Source organism: Epinephelus moara, chromosome 2 (assembly GCF_006386435.1).
Source record: "Epinephelus moara isolate mb chromosome 2, YSFRI_EMoa_1.0, whole genome shotgun sequence".
In the NCBI taxonomy this organism is placed as follows: Eukaryota; Metazoa; Chordata; class Actinopteri; order Perciformes; family Serranidae; genus Epinephelus; species Epinephelus moara.
The window spans coordinates 4,734,631-4,760,321 of record NC_065507.1 but is presented as its reverse complement, the minus strand read 5'-3'; the positions used below and the strand labels follow the sequence as shown (position 1 = coordinate 4,760,321).

The window sequence follows — 25,691 nt, the reverse complement described above, 5'->3', positions numbered from 1 at the left end:
ATACGTCACCCCGTGTATTGTTCTGATTGGTCGTAGTGTTATCCAATTGCGTGCAGTGATATTTACAAATGCATGCTTGGTGCCGCCCCTCGAGCTGGGCCATTTGCATTACTCATAGCCAGACCCTAAATCTTTCTAGATTTGGGTCTGGATTTCCAGGCTACTATGCTGGTACAACACCGTAAATTGAAGTTTTTTTCCTTCAGCAACACACACGTGGTGATGCTTTGCCAACAAAAGCACGTGGTTGGGTTTAGGCAAAATGAACAGGGCTTGGCTCTACAATCTTACGGGAAGCGAACACCGGATTCCTAGGTGAAAGTTAGTGGTTGTTGGACCCATCCACCCCTCCTGCCTGCTGTGCTCAGACTTCTGCTGCCTTAACTTTCCTTGTTGTTCCATGAGGCAGCCTGGTGCCATTAAATTATAATGGCGACTGGCTGTGTATTATGCCGATGTGAAAGGACGGGGTTTTTTTGTTGGTGTCTGACGCCGGAATTCACTGATCAAGCACCAGTTTTCGACGTCACAACCTAAATTCTGCCAACTTTCAACTCAAAACGACACTGGTGGCCAGCTGGGTTGTTTGTAAAAAAAAAACCCTGAAGGAGGATCCCCCTGGACCCCTCTACAGAGGTCTGTCCCTAGTGCCAGTCTGTAGACTACAAATAAATAAATAAATAAATAATTTTCTATGTTGGATTATTGACTCTTTGGCCCATCTTTCACACAAACTTGTTGTAGAGAGACAAACACAGTCTTCTTTATAATTGATTCCAGTTTATTCTGATTAGGCTTCAAGGCTCTAACCTCTGTATCATTATTATTGTATTTAGATAAGCTGATAACACTTTTAAAATCCTTTCCAATGCCTTTTCTAAATCAAATTACACATGTTTTTATATAATATTCTGTTTGCATAAATATATTTCTGGAGAGTAGAGCTTTTATCTGATTATAACGATACACATCTTTACTGACCGCCTGTTCATCACAACGTCACGTCCCCACAGCTCCTCACAAACAGACAGAGCAGTTAAACATCATATAAAGAAACGCAGCAGGAAAACAAGTCCTCTGTTCTCTCAGTTGGGATTAGAGGCAGAGGTGAACAACACCTGGATTTGCTGGGTGGTGGGTGCTGGGTGTTGGGTGTCCTATGTGATGTGAGTATAAGAAGTGGTCACTCCTCCACAGCTGTCAGTGGAGGCCGAGCAGTGGATGAATGAGTGATGGCTCTGTTCATGGACTCAGACTTCTCCCTACTCAAACAGAACCAGCACAAAGACATGATGGATTTTAAGGCGTTATTTGGAGAAACGGATCACTGTAAAGGTCAGTGGGAGGTTATTTAATTTACATCATCATCTTTGTTGTTGATACACTTCATGTTTTGCTTCCTGTAATTCATTTTATATGAAAAACTAGATTTAAACAAATAATTGAATTAAAAAGGTGAGCCAAAAAACAACATAGAGTTAACTGTTTTTTATAGATAACATTGATCAATATGACATTTTAATGGAAAAGAGGCAGTTACAAAAATCACAGCAGAAATTCAGCCTACAGAATTTTTCCCAAGGCCTCAAAGAAATAAAATGAAAAAGTCAAAAACGAATGTATAAGCCAATAAGGATCAAACTAAAAAAAAAAAATATCAGGCTATATAAATACAAAATATATGCTATTACATGGGGAAAAAAATGAATGAAAATATGCCAAATAATGCAAAATTTGCTTATTCTCAAATTGTTTATTTATTGTCTCTTTTCTTTAAGTTTGTAGCTGCATTGAATTTATTACAATCTTGTAATTTTGCTTAATATTTTATTTTCATGTCTGTAAAGCAGTTTGTAAACTTGTTTTTGAAAAGTACTATATAAATGAAGTTTTTAAATGATTATTTTTATATAGCTTTTTATTATGTATTACTATAAATATTTAGGGTTTTTGTTGTTTTGTTGTTTGTTTTGTTTTTGTTTGTTATTTGTTTTTGATTTTATCAGCCTTACAGCTTGTTGTGATGTCGTTTTAATGACCTGTAAAAACAGGCAAAACGTGGTTACCTGTCCACATTAGATTTAAAATTAGAATTTAATTTCCCTCATCGTTATTTATTTTATTATATCTATAAGTACGTGTATTTATCTTATTTTATTTTAGTTGTTTGACCTTCCTTTTTTGGTTGATAAGATGTCCGCAGTGAGATCACGGTGTCCTCTCCGGAGCCGGACCGATCCTCCTCCGCTGCTGCCGCCGCGGCTCTGATGGAGGGTCAGAGGAAGAGGAAGAGGACCATCTTCAGCCGAGCTCAGCTGTCTGAGCTGGAGCAAGCCTTCGCTGTGACTCCCTACCCGGACATCACCCTGAGGGAGAGGCTGGCTGCGCACACACACCTGCCCGAGAGCAAGATACAGGTGAGTCCACCGCTGCGTAAAACTGTATTTAAAGGACACTGGTGGAGACTCACTGCTCTGGATCAGCTCCACTTGTATTTGTACTCGGATGAACCAGTTTAAAGTGGTTTACAGGATCCACCACACCAGGGCCAAGCTGAGGAATTATTTATTTTATTTTTGTATCAGGTGCTGTCCCTCCCAGCAGACCTCACACACATTTTCTCTTGCCCCAGAGCTTGATTCCTTTTGGGCGTCTTTTTTGACACGCTCTCTGAGGTTATTGAGAGTCCCCTAACCCCCTCTCATCTTTTTTGTTTTCTTAATTTTAGATAAGGTATTCTGGACAAGTGGGGTCAGGTTTCCTACTTACAATCACCTTCTGATTAACACTTTAATTTCAATTCAGTAGAACTTTATTTATCCTGAAGTCACCACAATTTAACGTTCACAACCAGAACAACCAGTGGGTTCCAGTTTTAGAATAATAGATTATTAGATATCTGTCAGAAATATACAAATATACAAGTTAAAAGTGTTTTCAAGGAGCAGAAGCAAAAACCAGTGCCTAATAGAGTAACAACAGGAGTGAGATCGGTAAGAGTTACTGAGAATGAACAAAAATGGTGGCAAAATCAGACTGCACCTGATAATCTTTATCATCATCAGTGACAGAGCTCTGATTTTTTTTAGATGTAGGTAACCAAATTATTAAGAGAAAGAAAAAAAATCTATACCTCTCCATCAGATGTGTTTTCCTGGTGTTTTAAAGGTATAATGTTAAATATAATCACTATTTCTCGCTTATATTGTGAATAGATTAATTGACAGCTGAACCCAGCTCCTCTCAGAAGCTTTTGTCTTGTAGTGCTTTGTTTTGGTTTTACTGTTTTAATTCACTCTCACCGCTCTCATATCACTGTTTGGCCGCAGCGCAAATCTAATGTCCATTATTAATTATTTCTATATCCCCCAAGTGACATTATTACCTTTTAAGAATTATATTTGTGGCTATTTTATATTTTTTATTATATTTTTTATATTTATATTTATATATTTATATATATATTATATTATATTATTTATAGAATATTTTCATATTGTTTATATTTATTTTATACTATATTTTTATTTTATATGTTTTAAACAAAGAATTTTTTTTTTTTTTTTTAAAGCCGCTACAAGGAACTTTTAACTGGATATGCAGAAGTCTCTCGTTTCTGCTGATGTCTGTGCGTGACCTACAACAGCAAATGAGACCGTTGGTGTGAAGATAAGCTATTTCTATATAGTGTATATCCATACCTTTAGGAAACTGTCCGCCCCAGGATGCTTTACAGCACTCAGACGGCACACGTCATCTTACCTAGCTGCTTACATTTATAGTGACTCTTATAAATAGTCGCTATTCCTCCTCCTCGACCCGACGTCCACGGGGAGTTAAAATAGCAGCAATCATCGGGTAAAAGTTCTGTGAAAGCACTGGACTCACCAACAGTCAGCCACGTCTCAGTCACACAGAGAAAATCCAATCCAGGTCATCCATGTTCCTGTCTCACAGAATAATGTAATTATTTTGACATAAGTCGTGTCGTTCTCCACAGGTGTGGTTCCAAAACAGAAGAGCCAGAAGTATCAAGACTGGGAGACTCCCCAAGTCCAGCAAGTCCGTCCTGGGAGGTAGAGGAGTCGTTGATCCTCCTCCTGGTCCTGTGACCTCTGCTTTCCTCACCTCGACCACCCTGGCAGACATATTCAGGCCCGAGCAGAGCCACTCCTGCGAGGATGTCCCACAGATGTATTCTGACTGGATCCAGATCTACAGCAACCCCGTGTCATCGCCGCCATCTTCCTCATCTCTCCACCAGCAGCCCACACTGGCCTCCGCAAAGCCTCCAGAGTCTCATCACTGGGAGGAGGAGCACCACCAGCGGCAGCACCTGGGACCAGCACTGCCTGGGTTCCTCCCTGGTTCTTTTACTCAGCCCGTCAGCAGGCAGCCTCAGCACTCGGCCTCCGCCCGCTCCTACCAGGCCTTCAGGAACTTCAAACCCCAGACGATGGCTCCATCTGGGGCTCATCAGGCTGTGTATGGAGGCGGTGCTGCAGGTGGAGGTCACACCTCTGTAGATCAGGTGGTTCCTTCCCACCCACAGCCGGTGTACTGGGAGGTAACTCAGGGCCAAGCACACCACCACCACCCACACCACCATCACCACCTACAGATGGGACCACAGACCTCCATGGGATACATTTCAGACCTGATCTACAACGCTGCCATTGTCACCAACTTCCTGGAGTTCTGATCAGTCTGGTCGTGGAGCATGAACTGGGAATATTTAGTATACTGTGCTGTTTCTGTCATTTCTATTTCCTGTTACACCTCACGTGTTAAAATCTGTCCCTTGTGTTAGCAGAGCTGAGTGTTTCTCCAGCCCCTATAGAATTGTTTTCAAGTTGTTGTTAGTCTGTCTTTGTCGTGCTTTTTTTTGTATGTTCCAGTTATGTTTTGAACATGTTATTGATCTGATTTATTTAGTCCCAGTTCAGTTCACAAATTTGACATATTTTTGGCTCAGTTTTCAGTGTGATGACTCTGAGGAAATGACCACTGCACATGGTGTTTGATGAGAATTGGCTACTGATTCAAAACTTTTTTATTTCAAAATGCAACAGTGATTGAAATTCAGTTATGAACTCACCCAGACAGCCAAACTTACCTGGCCCAGCATTGGCCCAAGCTTGGCATGCCAGAAGAAGTAATTTGGGCCACATCCAGTTTTTTGACACAGCAGACTTTCGGGACGAAAGACGCTCCAGATTGGGGCCAAATAAACTGGCCTGATTCTGGTTTCTGACACCGCTTTCACTAGGCTATTATCCAAAAATGACTCAGCCCAGTATTGGCCCACACTTGGCTAGCTGGAAGGAATAAGCGGGGCCACATCAGGTTGGTCAACTTGGCTGAGACTTGAGATAAATGATGCCCCTGATTCGGGCCAAATAAACCGACCCAATTCTTGTTGCCATCACTGGGCCATTATCAAAGAATGACCTGGCCCTAACTTGGCTAGCTGGAGGAAATAAGTTGGGCCATGTCTTACTGCTCGACTGAGACTCTGGATAAATTATGCCAAAATGGGGCCAAATAAACTGTCCCAGTACCTGTTGCCGACACTGCCATCACTAGACCGTTATCAAAAAATGACCTGGCCCAGCATCGGCTCAAACTTGCCATAAAGGAAGAAATATATTGGGCCGTGCTTAGTTGCCCAAATTGGCTGAGACTCAGGATGAATGACACCCCAGATATGGGCCAAATAAACCAGCCTTATTCTGGCCGCCAACACTGCCATCACTGCCAAAAAAATTACTTGGTCCAGCATTGGCCCAAAGTCGGCTAGCCAGCAGGAATAAGTTGGGCCACGTCCAGTTGCCCGAATTTGCTGAGACTTGGGATGAATGACGAATGAATGTCTGGCTGCCACCACTGGACTGTTATCAAAAATTGATCTGGCCCAGTGTCGGCCCAAAAAGAAATTGGGCCATGCTTAGTTGCACGAATTGGCTGAGACTTGGAATAAATCACGCCCAAATGGAGCCAAATAAACTGGCCTGATTCTGGCTACCGACACTGCCATCACTGGACACTGGCCATACATGACCCAGTTGGGGCCGAATAAAATGGTCAGATTCTGGCTGCCAACACTTGACTGTTATCAAAAAATGACCTGGCCCAGCAACAGCCCAAACTCGGCAAACTGAAGGAAATAAATTGAGCCATACTTAGTTGCTGGAATTGGCTGAGACTCGTGATGAATAATGCCCCAGATTTGGGCAAAATAAAGTTGCCCAATTCTGGCTGCTGAAACTGCCATCGGTGGACCACTACCAAAAAATGATCTGGCCCAGCATCAGTCCAAACTCGGCACACCAGAAGAAATAAACTGGGCCATGCTTAGTTGCCCAAATTGGCTGAGACTCAAGATGAATGATGCCAGAATGGGGCCAGCCATTCTGGCTGCAGACACTGTGATGCGTTTCCTAATTTGATTTGTGCGGACATGAGATTTTGAGGCAAAATTAAACGTATAAGTCATAAGAGAATTTATTGTTCAGTTTTGTAAATTGAAACTTTCATTGTGAAAACTGGGCCAAAGCAACTGAAAAAATACGTCATGATTGGTGCATATATGAGCTCAGGACTTGTTCCAGTATGTTTCTCGTCTCATTGTGATGTTTTCTTAATAAATAAAGGACTGATGAAGGATTCATGGAGCCGCTCAGTCACCCACCAACTCATCACACAGTGGAATCACTCATGTACTCGACATGGACTCTTCTCACAGATGCCGGCTCCCTTTTTTCCTGCTCTAAGCTGAACCGTGGCATGTTTAGTGCTGCGACCCCGCGAGTATTATCTTTCAAAACATCCTGATTAAAATGATTCCTTGTGGTAAGATACCATGACAGGAATAATTATTTCCTAAGTCAAAATATATTTTTCATATCTCTCTGTACTGTAAGTATCAGCAGGGTTAGATAGATGGACGGAGGGAAGGGGAAAAATAAGAACTAAATTAAAGCCAGAGCTCAGGGTCTATCAGCTTACAGGCTGCGTAATTCTGCCTGGATTTAAGTTTTGAAATATTACATGAGAGGTATAATACAGAGTCAAATATGACAGACAGTAGCCCACACTGTGAGAGAGATCTCTGCATATCATAATCATCTTTAATACCAAATATAATCTTTCAGTAAACCTTTAATCCGGGTGTCAAATCTCAGATCTTAGGAAGATACTTTTTTTGTATTCCAGATGTAGTTACATCTTTTAATCTTTCCACTGATACGACAGGACTCGATAAGAGGAGGATGGGGTGGTTTACAAAAAAAAATCATATCTGGAGAGGAGATCAGAGAAAACAGATCCACTGTGTCGTATTAGAGTCGCTTTAAAATACGATACATGGTGTTACTGTTCTGAGAATAGTAAGTCTTCTGTCATGGGCCATGTACCACTGGGGTGCAGTAATCGTTTGTTTTTTGTGTCTATAATTCACTTTAAATCAGACACAGTAAGCACAGATCAGAGGACAATTATCTGCACATCTGTCAGGTGGAGACGGATGATAAAATAACTCAACAACAGCACAGTAAACAGAATTACGCCCTGATGCCACAGCTGCTGGGTTATTTAGAAGACTCAAAACAAGTGAAACTACAGGGCGAAATACAACAAACAACTTCACAAATTAGATCAAGCTTTTTCCAGGACTTTCAACCTCATCTCATGGTCTTCATCAGTGGATAGAATTTGCTCTTTTGACAAACTACTTTTCCCAAGGTCAAGAATGAACGTCCACACTTTGTTTTAGTAAGGTATAAAGTAGGTGGATATTACTAATATACTATTCAACATGTATTCTAGAGTGGTGGAGTACAGATGTAAAACATTAACACTGTGTCAAATGGCAGCTTTAAAGAGACAGTTCACCCCAAAACCAAAAACATACCTTTCCTCTCACCTGTAGTGCTGTTTATCAGTCTAGATTGTTCTGGTGTGAGTTGCAGAGTGTTGGAGATATCAGCCATAGAGATGTCTGCCTTCTCTCCAATATAATGGAACCAGATGGTACTCGGCTTGTGGGTCGCGTGAAAACTAGAAATATTCTCTTGCGACTGTGTGCCTCCACAAACCTGTCAAGCTGCAGTTACAGTCTCCATCCATGTCAGTGAAAACATGGACGCTTCACACACAGAAGATCTATACAATCAGCACAGTTTCAAGATTAGAGTCACAAATTCAGTGTTTGACCAAATGTCTCCCCTTCTGTTCCTGTGATATGATGTTGGGTAATGCGCAGAAAAGTGTATCATGCAGAACATTATGATGTCACAGTGAAGTTCACCTTTGACCTTTAAGATATAAAATATCATCACTTCATCATTTTATCCTGTTCGACATTTGTATAAAATTTTGTTGTACTAAGCTAATTAATCGCTGAATTATGGTCAAAACCATGTTGGTGAGGTCATTTGACCTTTGAACTTTGACCACCAAATTCTAATCAGTTCATCTATGAGTCCAAGTGGACGTTTGTGCCAACTTTGGAAAAATTCCCTCTAGGTGTTCTTGAGATATTGCATTCACAAGAATGAGACAGACTGGGTCACAGTGACCTTGATCTTTGAGCTGTGACCATGAAAATCTCATCAGTTCATCGTTGAGTTCATGTGGTCATTTGTGCAGAATGTAAAGAAATTCTGTCAAGGCGCTCTTGAGATATCTTGTTCATGAGAGTGGGACAGACGGACAACCTGAAAGCATAAATCCTCTGGCGACAGATATTGCCGGTGCGGAGGCATAAAAGCTCAACATCAATGTCTCTTTCCAGACCTTGTTGTGAGCAGTTCCATGTGGGAACTACACCCACCGACCGTATCACTGTGCTGATGGAAGTGTGCGTCTACTCATGGAAGAGAGGCTCCTGCTCATGGCAGGTTGACTTGTAAACATCAATGGCGTCCTCCTCGGCTGAGCTGTACCGTTAGCTAGCTCAGTGGTGCTACGTGAGCGAGCAGCAGATGCACTGTTCCCTCTGTCAAAGGAGAAAGAAAATAGTTCCTATATGAAACTGCTCACAACAAGGTCTGTGGATTATCTTGAGTGACCTGGTCATGATTTCTGGAAAGAGACATTGATTTTTTAAAATAGGTTAGTACTTAATACAAGTACATAAATAAGATCACATTTTAACAACGATCATATAAAGTTCCAGAGCCACAGTGCTCTCACATTAGCATCCAGATCTCAGTGCAGACAAGGACAAGTGCTTGATGGGGAACACAAACTGAAGGAATATCAACTTTATGAATCAGCTTTAGTTTTGATTTTATTGAAAACAAAAATATGATTACAAATTCAAACAGAATGAAAGGAAAGAATATCTTGTAGTCTTGGGAAAAATCTAAAATAAAAAACAGCTGTAAATAAATAACAAATAAGATTCATAATTTAATTAAAGACACACTGTGCAAGATTTTACTAAAAACAATGTGTGGACTCAAACAGCAGTAATCCCTCTCAATCATCACTAATGACCCAGTAATGAGGTTGGGGCTTCAGAGTTTCATTTATAAACATTGTGTACGCACAAAATGAGGTCTGAAAGAGGCGTACGCAACTTCACACGCAAAAAGTTGTGATCTATAAAAACAGACTTGATGGGAGAAACTTTGACCCATACTTAAGAATGTTTTGGAGACGGGAAATTAGCGAAGCAGATGGTGAGGTGGAAGCCTGATTGTAGATATTGCTGAATATTTTTTGGCGCCAACATTTTTGGCTTTTGTCTGTACGTACGTTTTTAGTATGGATCCTACACACTGTTTTATAAATGAGACCTCAGGGGCCAGACTGTACGCAGCAGACATCCAAGAGACACAGCACAGACACGCCAAACGAGAGTGAATCTGGGAATGGTTTTTACTTTCACTTTCCCTGGTGAGTGTGTTTTCAAACAGTAACCGACAATCCTGCACAGTATACCTTTAAACAAAGTCGGGGCAGGTGGAATGTCACATAAGCAGTAACATTTAACAAAGTCAAGGAACAGAAATTCAGTCACTTTGAACCCTTTTGCTTTCTTTAAATGTTCCAATCTTCTTCAGTGCCACTAGTATCACTTTACAGTAGGGTTAGCCACACATGAAAATTCAATTTCCGTCAAAGAAAAAGTCCACAAAGTTTTCACGGTAAACTGAGACGTTTGTTCTGAATCAGCTGAGGTGGCGGGGTTGCCAAAGTTCTGATTGAGGGCTGATACAGTTCCCTGGTTTTGTGCTTCCCTCATTGTTTTTGCTGCTATGGTTCCCCGAGTTCCCCCTCCATGGTCCGCACCAGCACGTACAGCTCAGCAAGCCCGACGACAGACGCAACGATCACAGCTGACAATACTCTCTGGAAAACACGTGACAGAATCAACAGAGCCAAAGTTAGGGAACCTTAAGGTAGATGCAACTTAAAGGTCCAGTGACATCATGTCCACGAGAACTCAGTATGATCATCAATAAAATAAAAACAGGAGTAGTTGCACTTAATCGCGTGTAGCTAAATGTGTCTACGTGCCAACTACGCGTACAGTATACATGTAAAACTAAATGTCCTCTTACCGCCGCGGTGTCTGTGAACAGATACTGACTCCCCATATACGAACAGGCAAAAGCAGCGACCACTGTGACCAGGAAGTTGAAGACGGTCGCCACCACCGCTTTGACTGATCGCACTGAAGAAAGAGAGGGGGAACAAGTTCAGAAGAAGAAGTTCATTTACAATATGATGTAAATATAATTCAGCTTCTGACTGCAGGAATTATGATTATAATAAAACAAGCATTCACTGTAATAAAATATGAAGGACCACACTGACCTTGCCGTCCAAAATCTGCTAATGTCCCAGTGCGGTTGATCTCCTGAAGACAGATGTGTGCAAATCTTTATTGTACCCAGTAAAACTGTCTCACTATAAAAACAATCAGTGTCACGTCTTGACCTGGACGCATCAAAGATAAGATGAATATGTTAATTATATGTTAACATATACCAGAACGTACCTGAGTGTTGACGTTACGTGTGATCCTGTTGTATTCCTCATTTGCCAGTTTGGCTTTGATCCTCTCCAGACGTGCGACTAACTCTGGGTTCTGAGAGAAGAGTCACAGTTTGACTTTAGCTGTTTGCAGCAGAGGTTTCTTCATCAGGTAGTGACGATGACGGTTTTATATCAAGCTCTTTGTGCCCTCATTGCATTCAAATTATAAAGGGATGTAGAGGAATGAGTTGCACAAACCGGGCTCAATCATCAAAAGTCCCCTGGTAGTTTTAATCATCTCAAAGCTTAAAGGGATAGTTTAGGATTTCTACCAAGCTTTGGGGAGAAGTAGGGGGAAATAAACACTATATGTAAAAGCAAAATGGGAAGCTGAGTTAAAGATTCAAATAACAGAAGAGGCTTTTTCATGACACCCAAAATATAGAGCAGGAAGCTCAGTACACAGCAACGATGTTGGAGGCTGAGTGGGAGCATGGAGGTCGATCACCTGCATATATTTTTGGAACTGAACAAAGATCAGGTCATACTGGGAAAATATTAATGTGGCTGTTACAAATGTTTTGGAATATGAAATTAAAGGTGTTGTGATGAGAAAAGATATTTACTTCACATCATGTAAGAAAGCTGTCACCAGGCTCAAAATAAACCTCCCAAAACAGAAACACTGGCTGGAAACTTTTAGTGATGGAAAAGTTGACTCACATTTTGAGAGTTAAAGAGAATAGATTTAAAAAGAACTGGGAACATTTATATAAGACATGACACCAACTGAAAGAATGCCTGACTTATCCATACACAGTATGTCACATACAGTAGACATGTGACATGTGAGTCTGACATGGAAGCTAAGAGATGTACTGCTGTGGAGGGGTCAGCCACAAATGTGTTTTAGCCACCTAAAGAAAAGTCCCACCTAAGAAAATCAATATCAGTTTAAGTGTACGCTACACTGAGAGTATTTTCACTGCTTTACTTTAATGACAGACTGTTATTTCCTATGAGAAAATGGAGACGTTCTATCTCTCTCTTCAAAGCCAGACTCCATTGAGAAAAACAGTGATTTAACACCACTGAACACAGGAGCTGCTGGTCTACTGCTGCCTCCATCAGTTAGTGTGTTTATGTTATTGTGTGACTTCTGCATTTAAAAGGTTTAGCTCAGATTCACCAAAGTCACACAGTAACACAAACTAACTAACTGATCGAAGCAGCAGTAGACCAGCAGCTCCTGTTTTTGGCAAGCTAAAATTACTGTTTTTCTCAATGGAGTCTGGTGGCTTTGACGAGAGCATAGATGGGAGCTGAAGCCGTTAATGGCTTCCCTGTTAGAAAAGGCTGTGTGACAGAAAGATAAATATTCAGATTAAATCATGTCCATGGTTTCACTCACTCTAGGAGGCTTCACCACCTCAGGCAGGTGCAGAGAGCTGTCCTCCAACAACTCATGCAGGTAGAAAGGATGTCCTGGAGGAAAACAGCAGTAATATCGTGGTTAAATAAGACGATATAATGTAGCTTATTTCAACACTACATATATTATAAATAAAAGCCTTTACCTTTGTCCTGGAGGAATGTCTTCAGTCTTCTGGCTGTGCTGAAGGACAGAGTTGTTGGCTCTGGTTTATTCAGAGTCTCCTCCAGTTCCTCTCTCAGTCTTTGAGGCAGAGACGAGTCCGTGTTTTCCAATAACTGCGTCACTTTATTTCTGAATTTATCACCGACGACAAATGAAGACGCCATTTTGAATCACACTGACTCTGACTGGACGGTCTGATATTACACAGCTCTCTAGATGATACACCGTTTGTCAAGCTAACAGCAGCTAAAGGTAAAAACATACAGCCAAGAGAGCGGCCATGTTGCTTGCCTTGTGACACGATGACGTCACTACTCACGTGACCAACTGCGAGACATTTATTATTGCGCTTTTTTTAAATTATTTTTTTATTAATACTCGTCGTGAGCTGTTAATGTTTAATTATACGTTGACATTAATTATTTATTTAAGTCGTATTAAACTCAAATGTTGTTCGCGACTGTACACGTGAGTTCCTGTGGTGCCTTCATGGTCTCGAATTAAAATTCCAAAAACCAAAACTGTATACTGTATACAGTCTGTGGATTAAACACATACGCAGTAAGGTGTTTATGTTGAGAAATAAAACTACAATTTAAACATAAGTGCTTTTTGGAGCCATCTGTTTTTCTTAAAGTCCGCGTGGCATCTCTACCGTTAATAACATAAGATAAGATAAGATAAGATAAGACTTTATTAATCCCACACCAGGGAATTTTCACAGCAGCTCAATATTCAGAAGCAAAAGAAAAACAAGCAAAGATTCAGTGCTAAAAAGGATAGAAATATTACAAAAATACAAATTAGATAATAATAATATTAAATCTATACACACTAGGCCTATATACACCTTTACTTATACAGATTCTGTATGTCCATGATTTATACAGTAGCTGCACAGATTAAATGAAATACACACATGGTGTGCAGTATATTGACTCTAGCGTTATAGAAATATAGCCTACAAATATTATTGCACAGTAGTGATGAAATATTGAACAGTAGAAAATTTTACAGGCATGGATCCCATTATAAATATAAAAAACATGGATATATGCATATTAATGCGAATATGTATGGATATGAATAAACAGAATATGTTTATAACCTGAGGTAGAAATAGTGTAAATTAGCTGTTGTGTTATAAGTGGTTGATGATGGAGACAGAGACAACAAACAGTGTTACATGATGTCATGCTGTCTTATTAAAAGTCTGGCTGCTGTTGGACTGAAGGACCTGTGGGAGTGTTCTTTCTTGCACTGTGGGTGTCACAGTCTGTTACTGCACAGTCACATACAGGAGGTGAAAGGTGTTGTCCATGACTGCAGTGGTGTAAGGTAGATACAATAGGCCCCAGTGCACACTATTATGATGGGCCCTCTCTGATTTCAAACACAGACTTTACACTTGACAATTTCAACATAATTGCATATCTGTTTGTGACAAAAAATACCAAAGAAAATAAGAAATTATTTTATAATTGTAATTGTTATTTATAGTTTATGTAGAATAAGCATATCATTTGTTTAAGATGCTACTGACTTTTTTACAAAAGAAAAAATTAAAAATAAACATGACAGAGTTGGGTTAGCCTTCTTCGAGGGCATATATAGCAAATGGCACTGGTCTTAATTTAATGAAAGATGAACAGTTGTGTTGTCTCCTTTGTAGAGTTTAAGGTGTATGGTGATATAAAAATAAAATTAATGGTTATCATACCATGTAAGCTTGCCTACAATATTGAAAAAAAGAAAATGCAACTGGATGGAGAATCTCAACCTCCAAACTTTTTACTTTTTAATATTGCATTAAAAGAATGGTTTCAGGTAGGGTTGCAGCCTCAACTTTATTTTACGTTTTACACATACTTCCATTAAGAAATGGTTTCAAGTTTCAATTGAAGTAATAAAACATTTGCTCAACTGAAAATAACCCCTCTCTTCCATTCCTTTAAGAGTCATTTTGTCTTTTAATAATAATTCTGTAATACTGTCATACACCACGATATTTTCTGAGACGGTTATTGTACCGTGAAAATCTCATACCATTACAACCCTACTAATTTGTATGTGATTTTATTTTTGAATGACTCATTTGATGCAAGGAGCAGCTGGCCCCTTCTTAAAACATACTTTTATCAGAGAGCCTTTCCTGATTTTATTTGAGTTTTGAGTTCATTTAGTCTTTTATTTCTTCAGTGTTTATGCACTAAAGTGTCTTTATCAGGTCTTGTCTGTTTTAATTTTCAACATGTAAAGCACTTTGTAACTCTGTTTTGAAAAGTGCTTCATAAATTATCATTATAACTATCATAAATAATCCTTATTATTATATTATAAATATATATCCCATTATAAATTATTATTATTATTATTATTATTATTGTTCAGATTATTATGGCCCACGTTCCAAAAGGTTTGGACACCCCTACCATAAAGGCTCAAGCCAAGTTTGATAAATACGACTCTTCAGTGGTTCCCTGAAAGCAGCATCAGCACAACGCTGTAAATCGTGTGTGTGCGCGTGCCACGGCTGTAAAGATGGCGGCCTGTGCGTTACGTCGAGGCTTGCTGAGCACTGTCAGTAAATACAACAAGAAGCACACACACAGAATACTGAGTGTGGTCGACAGCAGCAGCGGGTTTGACGGGTTCAGACCGCGGGTTCAATGCCGGGCATGCGGCCTGTCCGGCGGGGTCCAGCAGAGGAGGTTCATGTCGTCACGGTAAGAGACGCAGCCAGTGTCCTCCTCCGTCAATGCTAACATGCTAAAGACTTTAGCTGGGTACGAGCCCTTCAAGATGGCACCGTAAAGACACCGGCCACGTTGTTGTTGAGCGGACAGATGGTGTGTGATGGCGTGTGTGTTTTAAACACGGTGTGTGAACACGATGTGACGTTCAGGGGCAGGTAATGAGGAAAGTACAGGTGTCCTCTGGAGCTCAGCAGCTAGCTTGGTAACTAGCCAGCATGGATTGAGCAACACCTGACACCGTCTGACCTGACTGTCTCCAACATGCTGACTCAATCATGTCAAATCACGCACTAACTAAAAGTTTACACCCACAGTGGAAGATTATTCTTTAATAATCTGGCATGATAAATATAAATTAGCATTAGTAGCATTGTTGTAATCCGTTTATAAGAGCCATGCAGTGCTCAGGAAATTATCTAACATACTGGTTTATGACATAACGTTATCTGACTGTTATCTAACTGTGTCTAAATGAATTAATTATGTAGTATTCAATCTCCTATTGTCAGTGATGGAATGTAATTAAGTATATTTACTCAAATATTTTTACTTAAATACAAATTTAAAGTTCTTGTACTGTACTGGAGTTTTTCCATTTTTTGCCACTTTCTATTTCTACTCCACTACATCATAGAGGTGTTTACCTGGTTTTGTCACCAGAAACACGGCTGTTAAATGTCCCTATGTCTCATTAAAAATATCCAGTATTGTCAACAGAATAAAAGCTGCTAAATGCCCCAGTGTTTTGGTAAAAATACCTGGTTTTCTGACCAGAACGCCTGCTAAATGTCCTGATGTCTCTTTAACAACACCTGGTTTTGTTGACAGCAAAAACATCTGCCTAGTGTCTCAATGTCTCATTAAAAATACCTGGTTTTGTCCCCAGAAAATGTCTCCTAAATGTTCCAGTGTCTCGTTAAAAATACTTGGATTTGATACCAGAACAATGTCTGCCAAATGTCCCAGCGTCTCATGAAAAATGTGTGGTTTTGTTGCTATAACAACGTCTGCGTAATGTCCCAGTGTCTCATTATAAATACCTGGTTCTGATAACTGAATAAAAGCTGCTAAGTGTCCCAGTGTTTCGTCAAAAAATCCTGGTTTCGGGGCGTCGTAGCGTAGTGGATAGTGCTGGCGCCCCATGTACAGAGGCGATGCCTCGCTGCAGCAGTCGCAAGTTTGACTCTGGCTTGCACCCTTTGCTGCATGTCAACCCCTACTCTCTCTCTCTCTCACCCCATTTCACCCTGTCCTGTTCATTAAAGGCAAAAAGCCCCAAAAATAATAATAAAAAAAAAAAAATCCTGGTTTTGTCGACACTGAAAATTTCTGCAAAATTTCCTGATGTCACATTAAAAATATCTGGTTTTGTTGCCAGAACAACATCTGCTAAATGTCTCGACGTCTCATTAACATTACCCGTTTTTTTTCGACAGTAAAATTGTCTGCTTAATGTCCTGATGTCTTATTTAAAATACCTGGTTTTGCACCTGAAACACAGCTGTTAAATATCCCGACATCTAGTTAAAAATACTCGTTTTGTCTACAGAATATCTGCTAAATGTCCCAAAGTTTTGTTAGAAATGCATGAATTTGTCGCCAGAAAAATGGGTGTTAAGTGTCCCAATGTCTCATTGAAAATACCTGATTTTGTCAACAGAATAAAAGCTGCTAAATGTCCCGACGTCTTGTTAAAAATATCTGGTTTTGTCACTTGGCAGTCTGCTTAAGTAGCTAGTTTCGTCACCAGAAACACAGCTGCTTAATGTCCCAATGTCTTGTTGAAAATACCTGGTTTACAACATCTGTTAAATGTCTCGACATCTCGTTAACAATGCTTGGTTTTGTCGACAGTAAAATTGTCTGCTGAATGTCCTGATGTCTTATTTAAAATACCTGGTTTTGCACCTGAAACGCGGCTGGTAAATGTCCCGACATCTAGTTAAAAATACTGGTTTTGTCTGCCAGATGTCCCAAAGTTTCGTTAAAAATACCCGTTTTTGTCAACAGAATAAAAGCTGCTAAATGTCCCAACATCTCGTTGAAAATATCTGATTTTGTTGACAGTAAAAATATCTGCTAAATGTCCCAGTGTCACATTAATAATATTTGGTTTTGTTGCCAGAAGCACGCCATGTCCTGATGTCTCGTTAAAAATACTTGATTTTGTTACCAGAACAAAGTCTGCCAACTGTCCCAACATCTTGATAAAAATTTGTGGTGTTGTGGCCAGAAACATGGCTGTTAAATGTCTTGATATCTCATTAAAAAATCCTGATTTTGTCGACATAAAAACGTCTGCTAAATATCCCAATGTCTCATTATAAATAACTGGTTTTGTTAACTGAATAAAAGCTGCTAAATGTCCCACCATCTCGATAAAAAATTGTGGTGCTGTCGCCACAAACACAGCTGTTAGATGTCCCAATGTCTCATTAAAAAATCCAAAACAGCACCTACTAATTAATGTGACATCTTGTTAAAAATACGTGGTTTTATTGCCAGTAAAGGCTGCTAAGTGTCCCGTCGTCTTGATAAAAATACCCAGTTTTGTTGTTGTTGTTTACTTTTACTGTTCATACTTTAATTATATTTGCTGATTATACTTACATACTTTTACTTGAATAAGGTTTTGAATGCAGGACTTTTACTTGTAACAGAGTATTTTACTCATTTTACTCTTGTAAATGAGCTGAATACGTCCTCCACCTCTGCTTGTTGTTTACAGAGCACTTGTCCTGTTTAACATTATCCTGTTGGTGCCTTATAAAAGCTCAGTAATTTACTGTTATAACAATTCTGCTATTTGCTATTATGTAAGATTATTCACTATGAGATTATGAAATCCTCCTCCACACACACACACACACACACACACACACACACAGGAGAAAATAAACCCAAACAAAATAACAACATCATTAAGGGACTGGTTATTTATCGGGGGGAGGAGGTGATAAAAGACGACCTCACACACCATGATGAGCAGTTTTTGTGCTCCACTCAGAGAGGATATGTAAGTTTACAGATGAGTAACATGGGGACAGTCATGGTGACGCTGCACATTACTGGTGGTTTAGATCATGAAGCCCAGACAGCTGCTCTACATTCTGAAGAGCTTTAAACATTTGTTGTTGTTGTGTGGGTGGAGGTGGAGGTGGAGGTGGAGCAGCTCTGTATGTCAGCCACACACTTAACTTCGGTGCGTGGCGTTCACACCATCAGCAGCGACTTATGATGGAATAAAAGAAACCTGGCAGTGACCCAGTGCAGAGAGAAACCAGTGGGTCTTTGTTTCTGTAGCCGCCTTCGCCCGATCAGCCAGAATAAAAAAGTTGGGATAAGAAATCAGGTCGGGTTATGACAGAAAGCAAGCGGTGGAGTGTACGTGTGAAACGCAGCCTCTGTGAGAGAGAGGTGGGTGTGCAGGTGGGTGAGTGCCCCCTCAGTTGTTGGAATAGCAGCAGTGATTCAACACCAGCTTGTATCTCTAACTTTAGTTTATGTAACAGTTTTATTGTGTAATCGCTCCTCCTGTCTTGTTACTGTCGCTGCCAACCTTTCCCCCGACATGATGACAGCTCAGTGTCACACTGACCCGACTACACTCCATCAGTACAGGAGGCGAGGGCTGATGTAAAATGGATAGATCCTGTGCCGACTGGCAGGACAAGTTGTTGACCAGGGTAACTGTTATCTGAAGCAGGTTCTTGTGTCGGCTAAATTTAGGTCTGATTATCTTGGTCCACACAGTGTGTTGACATTTGTCAGGTTGTTGCAGGTAGAAACACAACAGAAGAGCATGTTTTAAAAAGTGTTGAGCTGCTGAGGCCTCGTGCTCTGATTTACAGGTCTATGAAGACAGTACATTCCTGAGGATCTGACATCATGTATCTGTCTACAGTGTTTTCTATCAGAACACTGGGGTAATAATTAAATAATTTTAGTATCGCAGAGGGAGGACAAGGCAATCAAAGAGCACTACATGACGGCCTTACAGTTGGCTCAAAGTTGTCATTTCAGATAGAGTGCTCCAGGGACGACATTTTTCTGAAGTTAGCAATGCACTGGTTCCAGTGTCAATAAGTAGGGATGCATGACAGTATCGACACGTCTGCGGTAACGGCAGATAACAGCATTCAAATGAAATATCCGCATCAGCATAGGCACATGTCTGCTGATATGACAGGCCAATAAGATGGTGATTTAGTTACGCAACTTCATTAGTTGAAATAGGTCAAATTTGGCAGCACAGTGGTGCAGTGGTGAGCATTGTCGCCTCACAGCAAGAGCTTTCCTGGTTTGATTTTACATGTTCTCCCTGTGTCAGCGTGGGTTTCCTCCAGGTACTCCAGCTTCCTCCCACAGTCCAAAGACATGCAGGTTAATTGGTGACTCTAAATTGTCCGTAGGTGTGAATGTGAGTGTGAATGGTTGTCTGTCACTAAGGACGCATTCACACTGGCACTATTGGGTCCGCTTTAAACGAACCTGGTCCGCTTCCACGGATAGTTCGGGTCGTTTGGAGTGGTGTGAGCGCTCATTCGAACTCTGGTGCAGACTTAATGAGCGAAACCTGGTCAGCTTGAAAACTGGGGGTCTCGGTTCACTTGCAAGTGAACCCTGGTCTGGTTCGCTTACAGTGGGAAATGCTAACACACTATCCGGCAAACCAAAGACAGGAAGTGACACAGAGCGTAGTGCATGTTGGGTAGGAAACAAACAAAGCTAACCGGGAGAAGCCGAGATAAAAAAAAGAAAAAGTTGGAAAATGTCTTGTGGGCAGACGTGGAGTTGTAAAAACAGAAACCCCAAGACTGCATACATTTGGTGTTGCTCCATTGTTTTTGTGGTGACCAAGCCGGCTGAAGGGGATGGATTTCTGTTTTCGGTTTTCTTCTTCCTTGTGTTTTTTTTCTTCTTGGTCAGTGGTCATTTCAGGCAATACCGCCCCCCAACAAGCAGCTGTTGGTTTGGTCCGCTTTATAAAGTGCAGTGTGAAAGTGAACCGAACCAAATGAAGGTGTGGAGTTTTTCAGCATTCCCCGCCCAATCGAATGGAGCCCCCCGGAGTATCCTGGTGTGAATGGGCCCTAAGTTAAAGTAGTTTTCTTGGTCTTGTCAGTGTACATTTTAGAAAGCATTGTATTTTATATCTGCATCTGCCACCAGGTCCATCACAATAAGAGTATCCATAATATGATACTCGAGTCGATACTCATCCTGCTGTCAGTTTCACACTTGTCTGTTGATTGACAGTTGGTGAGCGTGACGCACCAACAAACAATGTTAGTAAAGACGTACAGACGTAAAGAAGACCACTGCTAACAAGGAAACGTTAATGGAAAAGCACGACTGAAAATATTTTTAAACATCTGCTTTACAAATGAAATGCGATCTCTGATGGATCAATGCAGAACTAGGCTGAGCCATCACGAAACCAAAAAATATAAAACATAAATCTCCCCGTCTGGTTAGTGGGTCCACACCATGACCTCACCTCACCGGCGTATTTGACAGTTAGCGTAGCCAGAGATCCAACTCATCCACAGAGCGGCATTTACATCACCACGACCACTTGGCCACAAACAAGTCAAGGGAGACTGAGGCTTACATACTATCATATCGTGTCCATGTAGGTAATTATTTGTCAACTAGGAAAGATACCATAGCTTTTCCCCCATAGGCCGACATTTGTTTTGTCAGCTGACACAGTTACGAGTCAAGTGGTGCACCGGTGCACTGAAATGGAGCGTATCATAACACAGGAGACGTGATGTACAGAGCAGAGATCCTACATGCTGCAGCAGACCATAAAAAATTCAATTTAATTTCAGTCTGTCATATTTCTCACAATAAAATCAGGTTACCTTGTGATTATTCTTGTGTAACACACCCATGATAAGAAAATATCCTCGAACCGACGTAGTGAAATATTAAATCCTACTGTCCATATATCCACCTCATTAATCCCCACTGTGAAGATTAGCTCTGCAGGACGCACACAAGTATGCGTGTTATTTATTTCAAGTGACCAGCTGTTGTTGTCAGCAGTAGTATGTACTGTAAGTCTGCGTGTGTGTGTGCGAGGCTGCAGGCGAGGACGTGGAGATTAGGTTGAATGGTCCTCCTGTTTGTTGACACGGGACAAGACGAGGTGTTTTATTCAATCTTGTCAGAGTTGTGATTGAGATTATGACTGAATGGGAGGAGACAGGCCGCAGGATGTTCCCTCCTATAGGGACGGATGTAAAGAGTCTCTATAGGAGGACAATCCTGAAACCTCCTCAGGGACTTACGGACTGTTTGTCCATATATGATGTTCTTATCTCAGACTCCATGTTGTGTTGTTGCCTGTATGTTAGTCTGTGGTCTGTTTTTTTTCTTTTGATGGCTGAAGTTGGTCACACACACACACACACACACACACACACACACACACACACACACACACACACGGTCCAGTGTGTAATGGTGTTGCCTGTTTTTGGCAGGAACAGGCCCGAAGGGAAGATTTTGGAGACAGTGGGAGTGTTTGAGGCGGTGAAGCAGCATGGCAAATATGAAACGGGACAGGTAAGTAACGTTCAGTCACCAAACACACTCACACACTATTACAAATGGGCTGGTATAGCTGCGAGAGCCCCCTTATTAGAAAACCATTAGGCTCAATATAGGATTTAAGTTCTGCGCCAGCGATAGCTGTGGCCGGATGCATTATGTTTTCGAGTTGTCCATCCATCCGTATGTATGTACATCCCATTCTTGTGAACATGCTATCTCAAGAATGCCTTCCCTTGGACAACGTTCACTTGGACTCACGATTGAACTGATTAGAGTGTGGATACCCGAACCCAACAGGACCCATCGAGTTTGGATAACAAATCAGAAATTTTGCTCAGGTTCTGTTCGGTATCGGCCCTCTTGACATGCTGCTGTGTTGTGCTATGGCCTATTTAAGTGCTGGATTTTGTTACTTAAGTGACAACGCCTGAGGGAGGTGGAGGTGATAAATGTTCAGACTGAACTCAAGAAAATGGAGGACAGTAGACAAAACTTGTTATCAGGAAAGTTTAAAACTGCAGAGGACCATGTCAGGTAACGGGCCGGGCTCGGTTTTAACTCGGACTTGGGTCAGGTTCGGTGAGGAAAATGCGGCTTGAGCGGCGCCCTAGAACTGATCATAATTTAGTGGTTGAGGATCAAAGGTCAAGTCACTGTGACCTCCCAAAACATATTTTTGGCCATGTTTTGGGGGTTGCTTCTTTCTTCCTCATTAAATTCTGAGGTTTTATGGGTCCCTGAACGCAGCACAGGCGAGATTCTTCGAGGCCTTTTTGGGGCTGGGTTAAAATAATCGATTCATCCAGTTCAATCTTCATTTGAACGACCCGATATTGATTTAAAAATCAGAGATCAGTCTGTTACTCTGCGTTTTTCCCCACAGATGTGTGAAGCTTCAACCTGTTAATCTTGCTGGTGGTAAATTATTGATGGTAGTATTGTGAAGCTCCGACATCACCCGCTCTTTTATCTGACTTAACTGTTTTAATATCACTGTTGCTGCTCTAGAAATGTTTATTTATGAAATATTCAGATTTAATCTATTATTCTTTTTTTTTTTAATAATTCCTTTAAATTTACAGTTTTAGTTCTCTGAGAGTCTCTTTCACATTCTAGCTGAAATTGGTGTTGTAACTGAAATATCCCCGATTGAATTGAATTGGGAAATCAGTGACGATACCCAGCCCTGTCCTTTTTTAACCCTCAGCAGCAGTTGTGGAGTTTTGAATCATGGTGTTGATAATTGATCAGTCGATCTGATCAGATCAATGGATGAGAGCAGCAGCTGTCTGTGAGTGAAAGCAAACATTTAGACCCAGCACAATGAACGGTAACGCATCACTTTCACTGCGCCTGGTGTTTCTGCTGCTCCGTCTGTGACCAGAGTACACTTTTGTAAAAGCAACTTGAAGGGTTTGTGTAGGCGTACAAGTGCGAGATGTTAACTGTAGTTTGAGTATTACTAGTTTTATTTTTACTGTCCTGCATTATCTGGTCTGTTAAGTTTTGATGGATCTGTAACTTTGTGATGTTATGATTTGATCCTGTCAAGTAACTATAATCCCATCTAATTTCTGCCTCAATAAAGTATAATCTCTCAGCAACTCGTCTAATCTCTGCTTGTTGTTGTTTTGCTCTCAGCTGTTCCTCCACAGTGTGTTTGGCTACAGAGGCATCGTCTTGTTTCCCTGGCACGCCCGACTCTATGACAGAGACATCACCCCTCCCATGTCTGACAGGTAAACCTGCATCTCTGGCTGCAGACCGCACCACACAGCCCCTCAGTGGCTCGTTATTTGGGTGAGACTTATTTAACTGAGATCCTTTTGTCTCTCCTGCTGTCTCTCTTCAGCAAACCTGAACCTCCAGGAGCTCACGGCTCGAAGGAGGTGAAGGGGAAGACTCACACCTACTACCAGGTCCTGATCGACACCAGGGACTGCCCTCACATAGTAAGTCACTGTGAAGTGTGTTTTTCTTTGAAGACCACCAACTACTACTCTACATGTCACATACATCCTTACTGCTCTTAAGAGAGAGACTATGGGGGCAGGGGGGTGTCAGTTTAAATGTTAAATAATGCTGTTCATTACGGGAAGAGAAAGACCCTCAATCATCAGTTTCACTATGGAACACTGATACTAATTGAGGTTTAACTAGCAACGGGCACCAAGGGCATGTCTTAAATTGGTCAGAACCGTACTCTGCTCCTGCAGCGGTCTGTACTGACCGTGAACATTTCTCCAGCCTGACAGACCCAGTGACTGTTGACAATCATTGGACAGACTGAACAAAAAGATTTTCAAAAACCTGAACTATCCCTTTAAGCTGTAGTGACCCTGAATGAGTCACCTATTTTAACACATGAGCATCAGTCTGGAGGAGAAGTTTGGTTGCTCACACATTTCTCCTCTGTCCTCTGCAGTGAACAACAATTATTAGTTAGCTAGAAATCAATTTGCCTAAAAAATGTAATATAAATACTGAATTATGGACATATTCTGCTATCATTAACCATGTTGCTGGTTAATACCTCCTGCTGTTAGAGAGTTCGTAATACACCTGTATACTTTGACTGTGTGATAGTGCTGTGCAATGACTGGACATGTTACAGGGAGACAAAGGCACCGCTGTGGTGGACTCTAGCTATGGTTGTTCATTAGTGTCTGACTCATCAGTTGTGTGACTGTTGGTTTGTGTTTGACAGTCTCAGAGGTCTCAGACAGAGGCAGTGACGTTTCTGGCCAACCATGATGACAGCAGAGCTCTGTACGCTATCCCAGGTATGCACACTGGCCAAGACGCCACACTTTATAATACGTCACTGACTGTTGGCCACATATCAATACTGGTTCTCCTGTACATCCCATTTGTAACAGTTTTAATGGGGCATTCATGATAAATGAAAAAAGATGAAAGATATTACCACTTGTGGATAAAATATTCTGATTCTCGTTTGACCTCAGTTTGATCCTCGTCACCAGTTTAGCTCCCATAGCATATCAAACTTCCCATCTGAGGTGGTTATAAGCGTTCTCTGTCTCATCCCCATGTGACCGTGTGTCTGTGTTTCTTTCCTTCAGGTCTGGATTATGTGAGCCATGAGGACATCCTGCCCTATAACTCCACAGAGCAGATCCCTATCCAGCACGAGCTGTTTGAGCGTTTCCTCATGTACAACCCTGCCAAATGTGAGAGCTCCTCTGTAAAGTCCACGAGTTTTACACTAGACTCACAAGTCAGTCTTTAGACGCTTTGCTTAACTAAAGACTGATGACTTTCTCCCTGATTTTGTGTTTAGATGGGCGGATACAATTTCAGAGTTTAAAAAAACTCCCTACGTTGCAGAACCAATAGTAAATCTGCAGGGCGGTCGTTCGGTGGCTCGCTGAACTCTTGTGCTTGTAAACATAGTCCGACTAGAAACATGTGTAGTGGTACAAAATGGCTCAGCCGCGCTCGCAGAAAACGCCGTCAAAGTTAGTGGATGTTTGTCGCATTTGCGGCGACACATTGTCGCCAACTAAAAGAAACAAACATAATCTTTTACAAGGCCATGACTCATCCGTCCGGCCGGACTATAGAGGGAATCGCCTTGTTTACAAATACTTCCAGGTAGAAAACCAGCAGAGCTTTTAGCTCTCTCTATATATATACATATACATATATATATCTCACATTTTTCACATCACTGTATCACCGTCTAGACTAATCCGATGTTTGTAAAGTCTATAAACACAATGATTGAACAAACATTACTATTTCTGTGTGCACGTTTAGCTGGG

At 41.1% G+C, this 25,691-nt stretch overlaps 3 protein-coding genes across 4 annotated transcripts in view; 2 read left to right on the top strand and 1 right to left on the bottom strand.

Annotated features, from left to right (window-relative positions):
• Window positions 1-1,240: 1,240 nt before the first annotated feature.
• LOC126404209 (homeobox protein SEBOX-like) lies at window positions 1,241-4,993 on the top strand. Its single transcript, XM_050067268.1, has 3 exons — window positions 1,241-1,335; window positions 2,194-2,417; window positions 4,001-4,993. The coding sequence occupies exons 1-3, from the start codon at window positions 1,245-1,247 to the stop codon at window positions 4,700-4,702; spliced, it is 1,017 nt and encodes a 338-aa protein (XP_049923225.1). The 5' UTR covers window positions 1,241-1,244; the 3' UTR covers window positions 4,703-4,993.
• Window positions 4,994-9,274: 4,281 nt separating this feature from the next.
• tmem199 (transmembrane protein 199) lies at window positions 9,275-12,877 on the bottom strand. Its single transcript, XM_050067432.1, has 6 exons — window positions 12,567-12,877; window positions 12,401-12,474; window positions 11,012-11,101; window positions 10,828-10,870; window positions 10,572-10,684; window positions 9,275-10,359 (listed from the first exon to the last, which is right to left on the bottom strand). The coding sequence occupies exons 1-6, from the start codon at window positions 12,748-12,750 to the stop codon at window positions 10,264-10,266; spliced, it is 600 nt and encodes a 199-aa protein (XP_049923389.1). The 5' UTR covers window positions 12,751-12,877; the 3' UTR covers window positions 9,275-10,263.
• A 2,218-nt stretch (window positions 12,878-15,095) lies between these two features.
• poldip2 (polymerase (DNA-directed), delta interacting protein 2) overlaps window positions 15,096-25,691 on the top strand; it is a 16,942-nt gene continuing 6,346 nt past the window's right edge. The window contains exons 1-6 of one of the 2 annotated variants that reach the window (XM_050067229.1): window positions 15,096-15,312; window positions 21,843-21,918; window positions 23,548-23,645; window positions 23,759-23,858; window positions 24,614-24,689; window positions 24,990-25,097. In XM_050067229.1, coding sequence (XP_049923186.1) covers window positions 15,128-15,312; window positions 21,843-21,918; window positions 23,548-23,645; window positions 23,759-23,858; window positions 24,614-24,689; window positions 24,990-25,097 — 643 coding nt within the window. In that variant the 5' untranslated portion in view covers window positions 15,096-15,127. Of the gene's footprint in view, window positions 15,313-21,836; window positions 21,919-23,547; window positions 23,646-23,758; window positions 23,859-24,613; window positions 24,690-24,989; window positions 25,098-25,691 lie in introns of both variants that reach the window. The other variant, XM_050067220.1, reaches the window with a different exon arrangement.

Bases quoted from the DNA above. Each gene is read 5' to 3' on its own strand.
- LOC126404209 (XM_050067268.1), top strand. From the start codon at position 1,245: ATGGACTCAGACTTCTCCCTACTCAAACAGAACCAGCACAAAGACATG. The intron at 1,336-2,193 runs GTCAGTGGGAGG...TTGGTTGATAAG, and splicing joins AGAAACGGATCACTGTAAAG to ATGTCCGCAGTGAGATCACG. The intron at 2,418-4,000 runs GTGAGTCCACCG...CGTTCTCCACAG, and splicing joins TGCCCGAGAGCAAGATACAG to GTGTGGTTCCAAAACAGAAG.
- tmem199 (XM_050067432.1), bottom strand. From the start codon at position 12,750: ATGGCGTCTTCATTTGTCGTCGGTGATAAATTCAGAAATAAAGTGACG. The intron at 11,102-12,400 runs GTGAGTGAAACC...CTCTTCTCTCAG, and splicing joins AGGTGGTGAAGCCTCCTAGA to AACCCAGAGTTAGTCGCACG. The intron at 10,360-10,571 runs GTAAGAGGACAT...CGTGTTTTCCAG, and splicing joins TGTTCACAGACACCGCGGCG to AGAGTATTGTCAGCTGTGAT.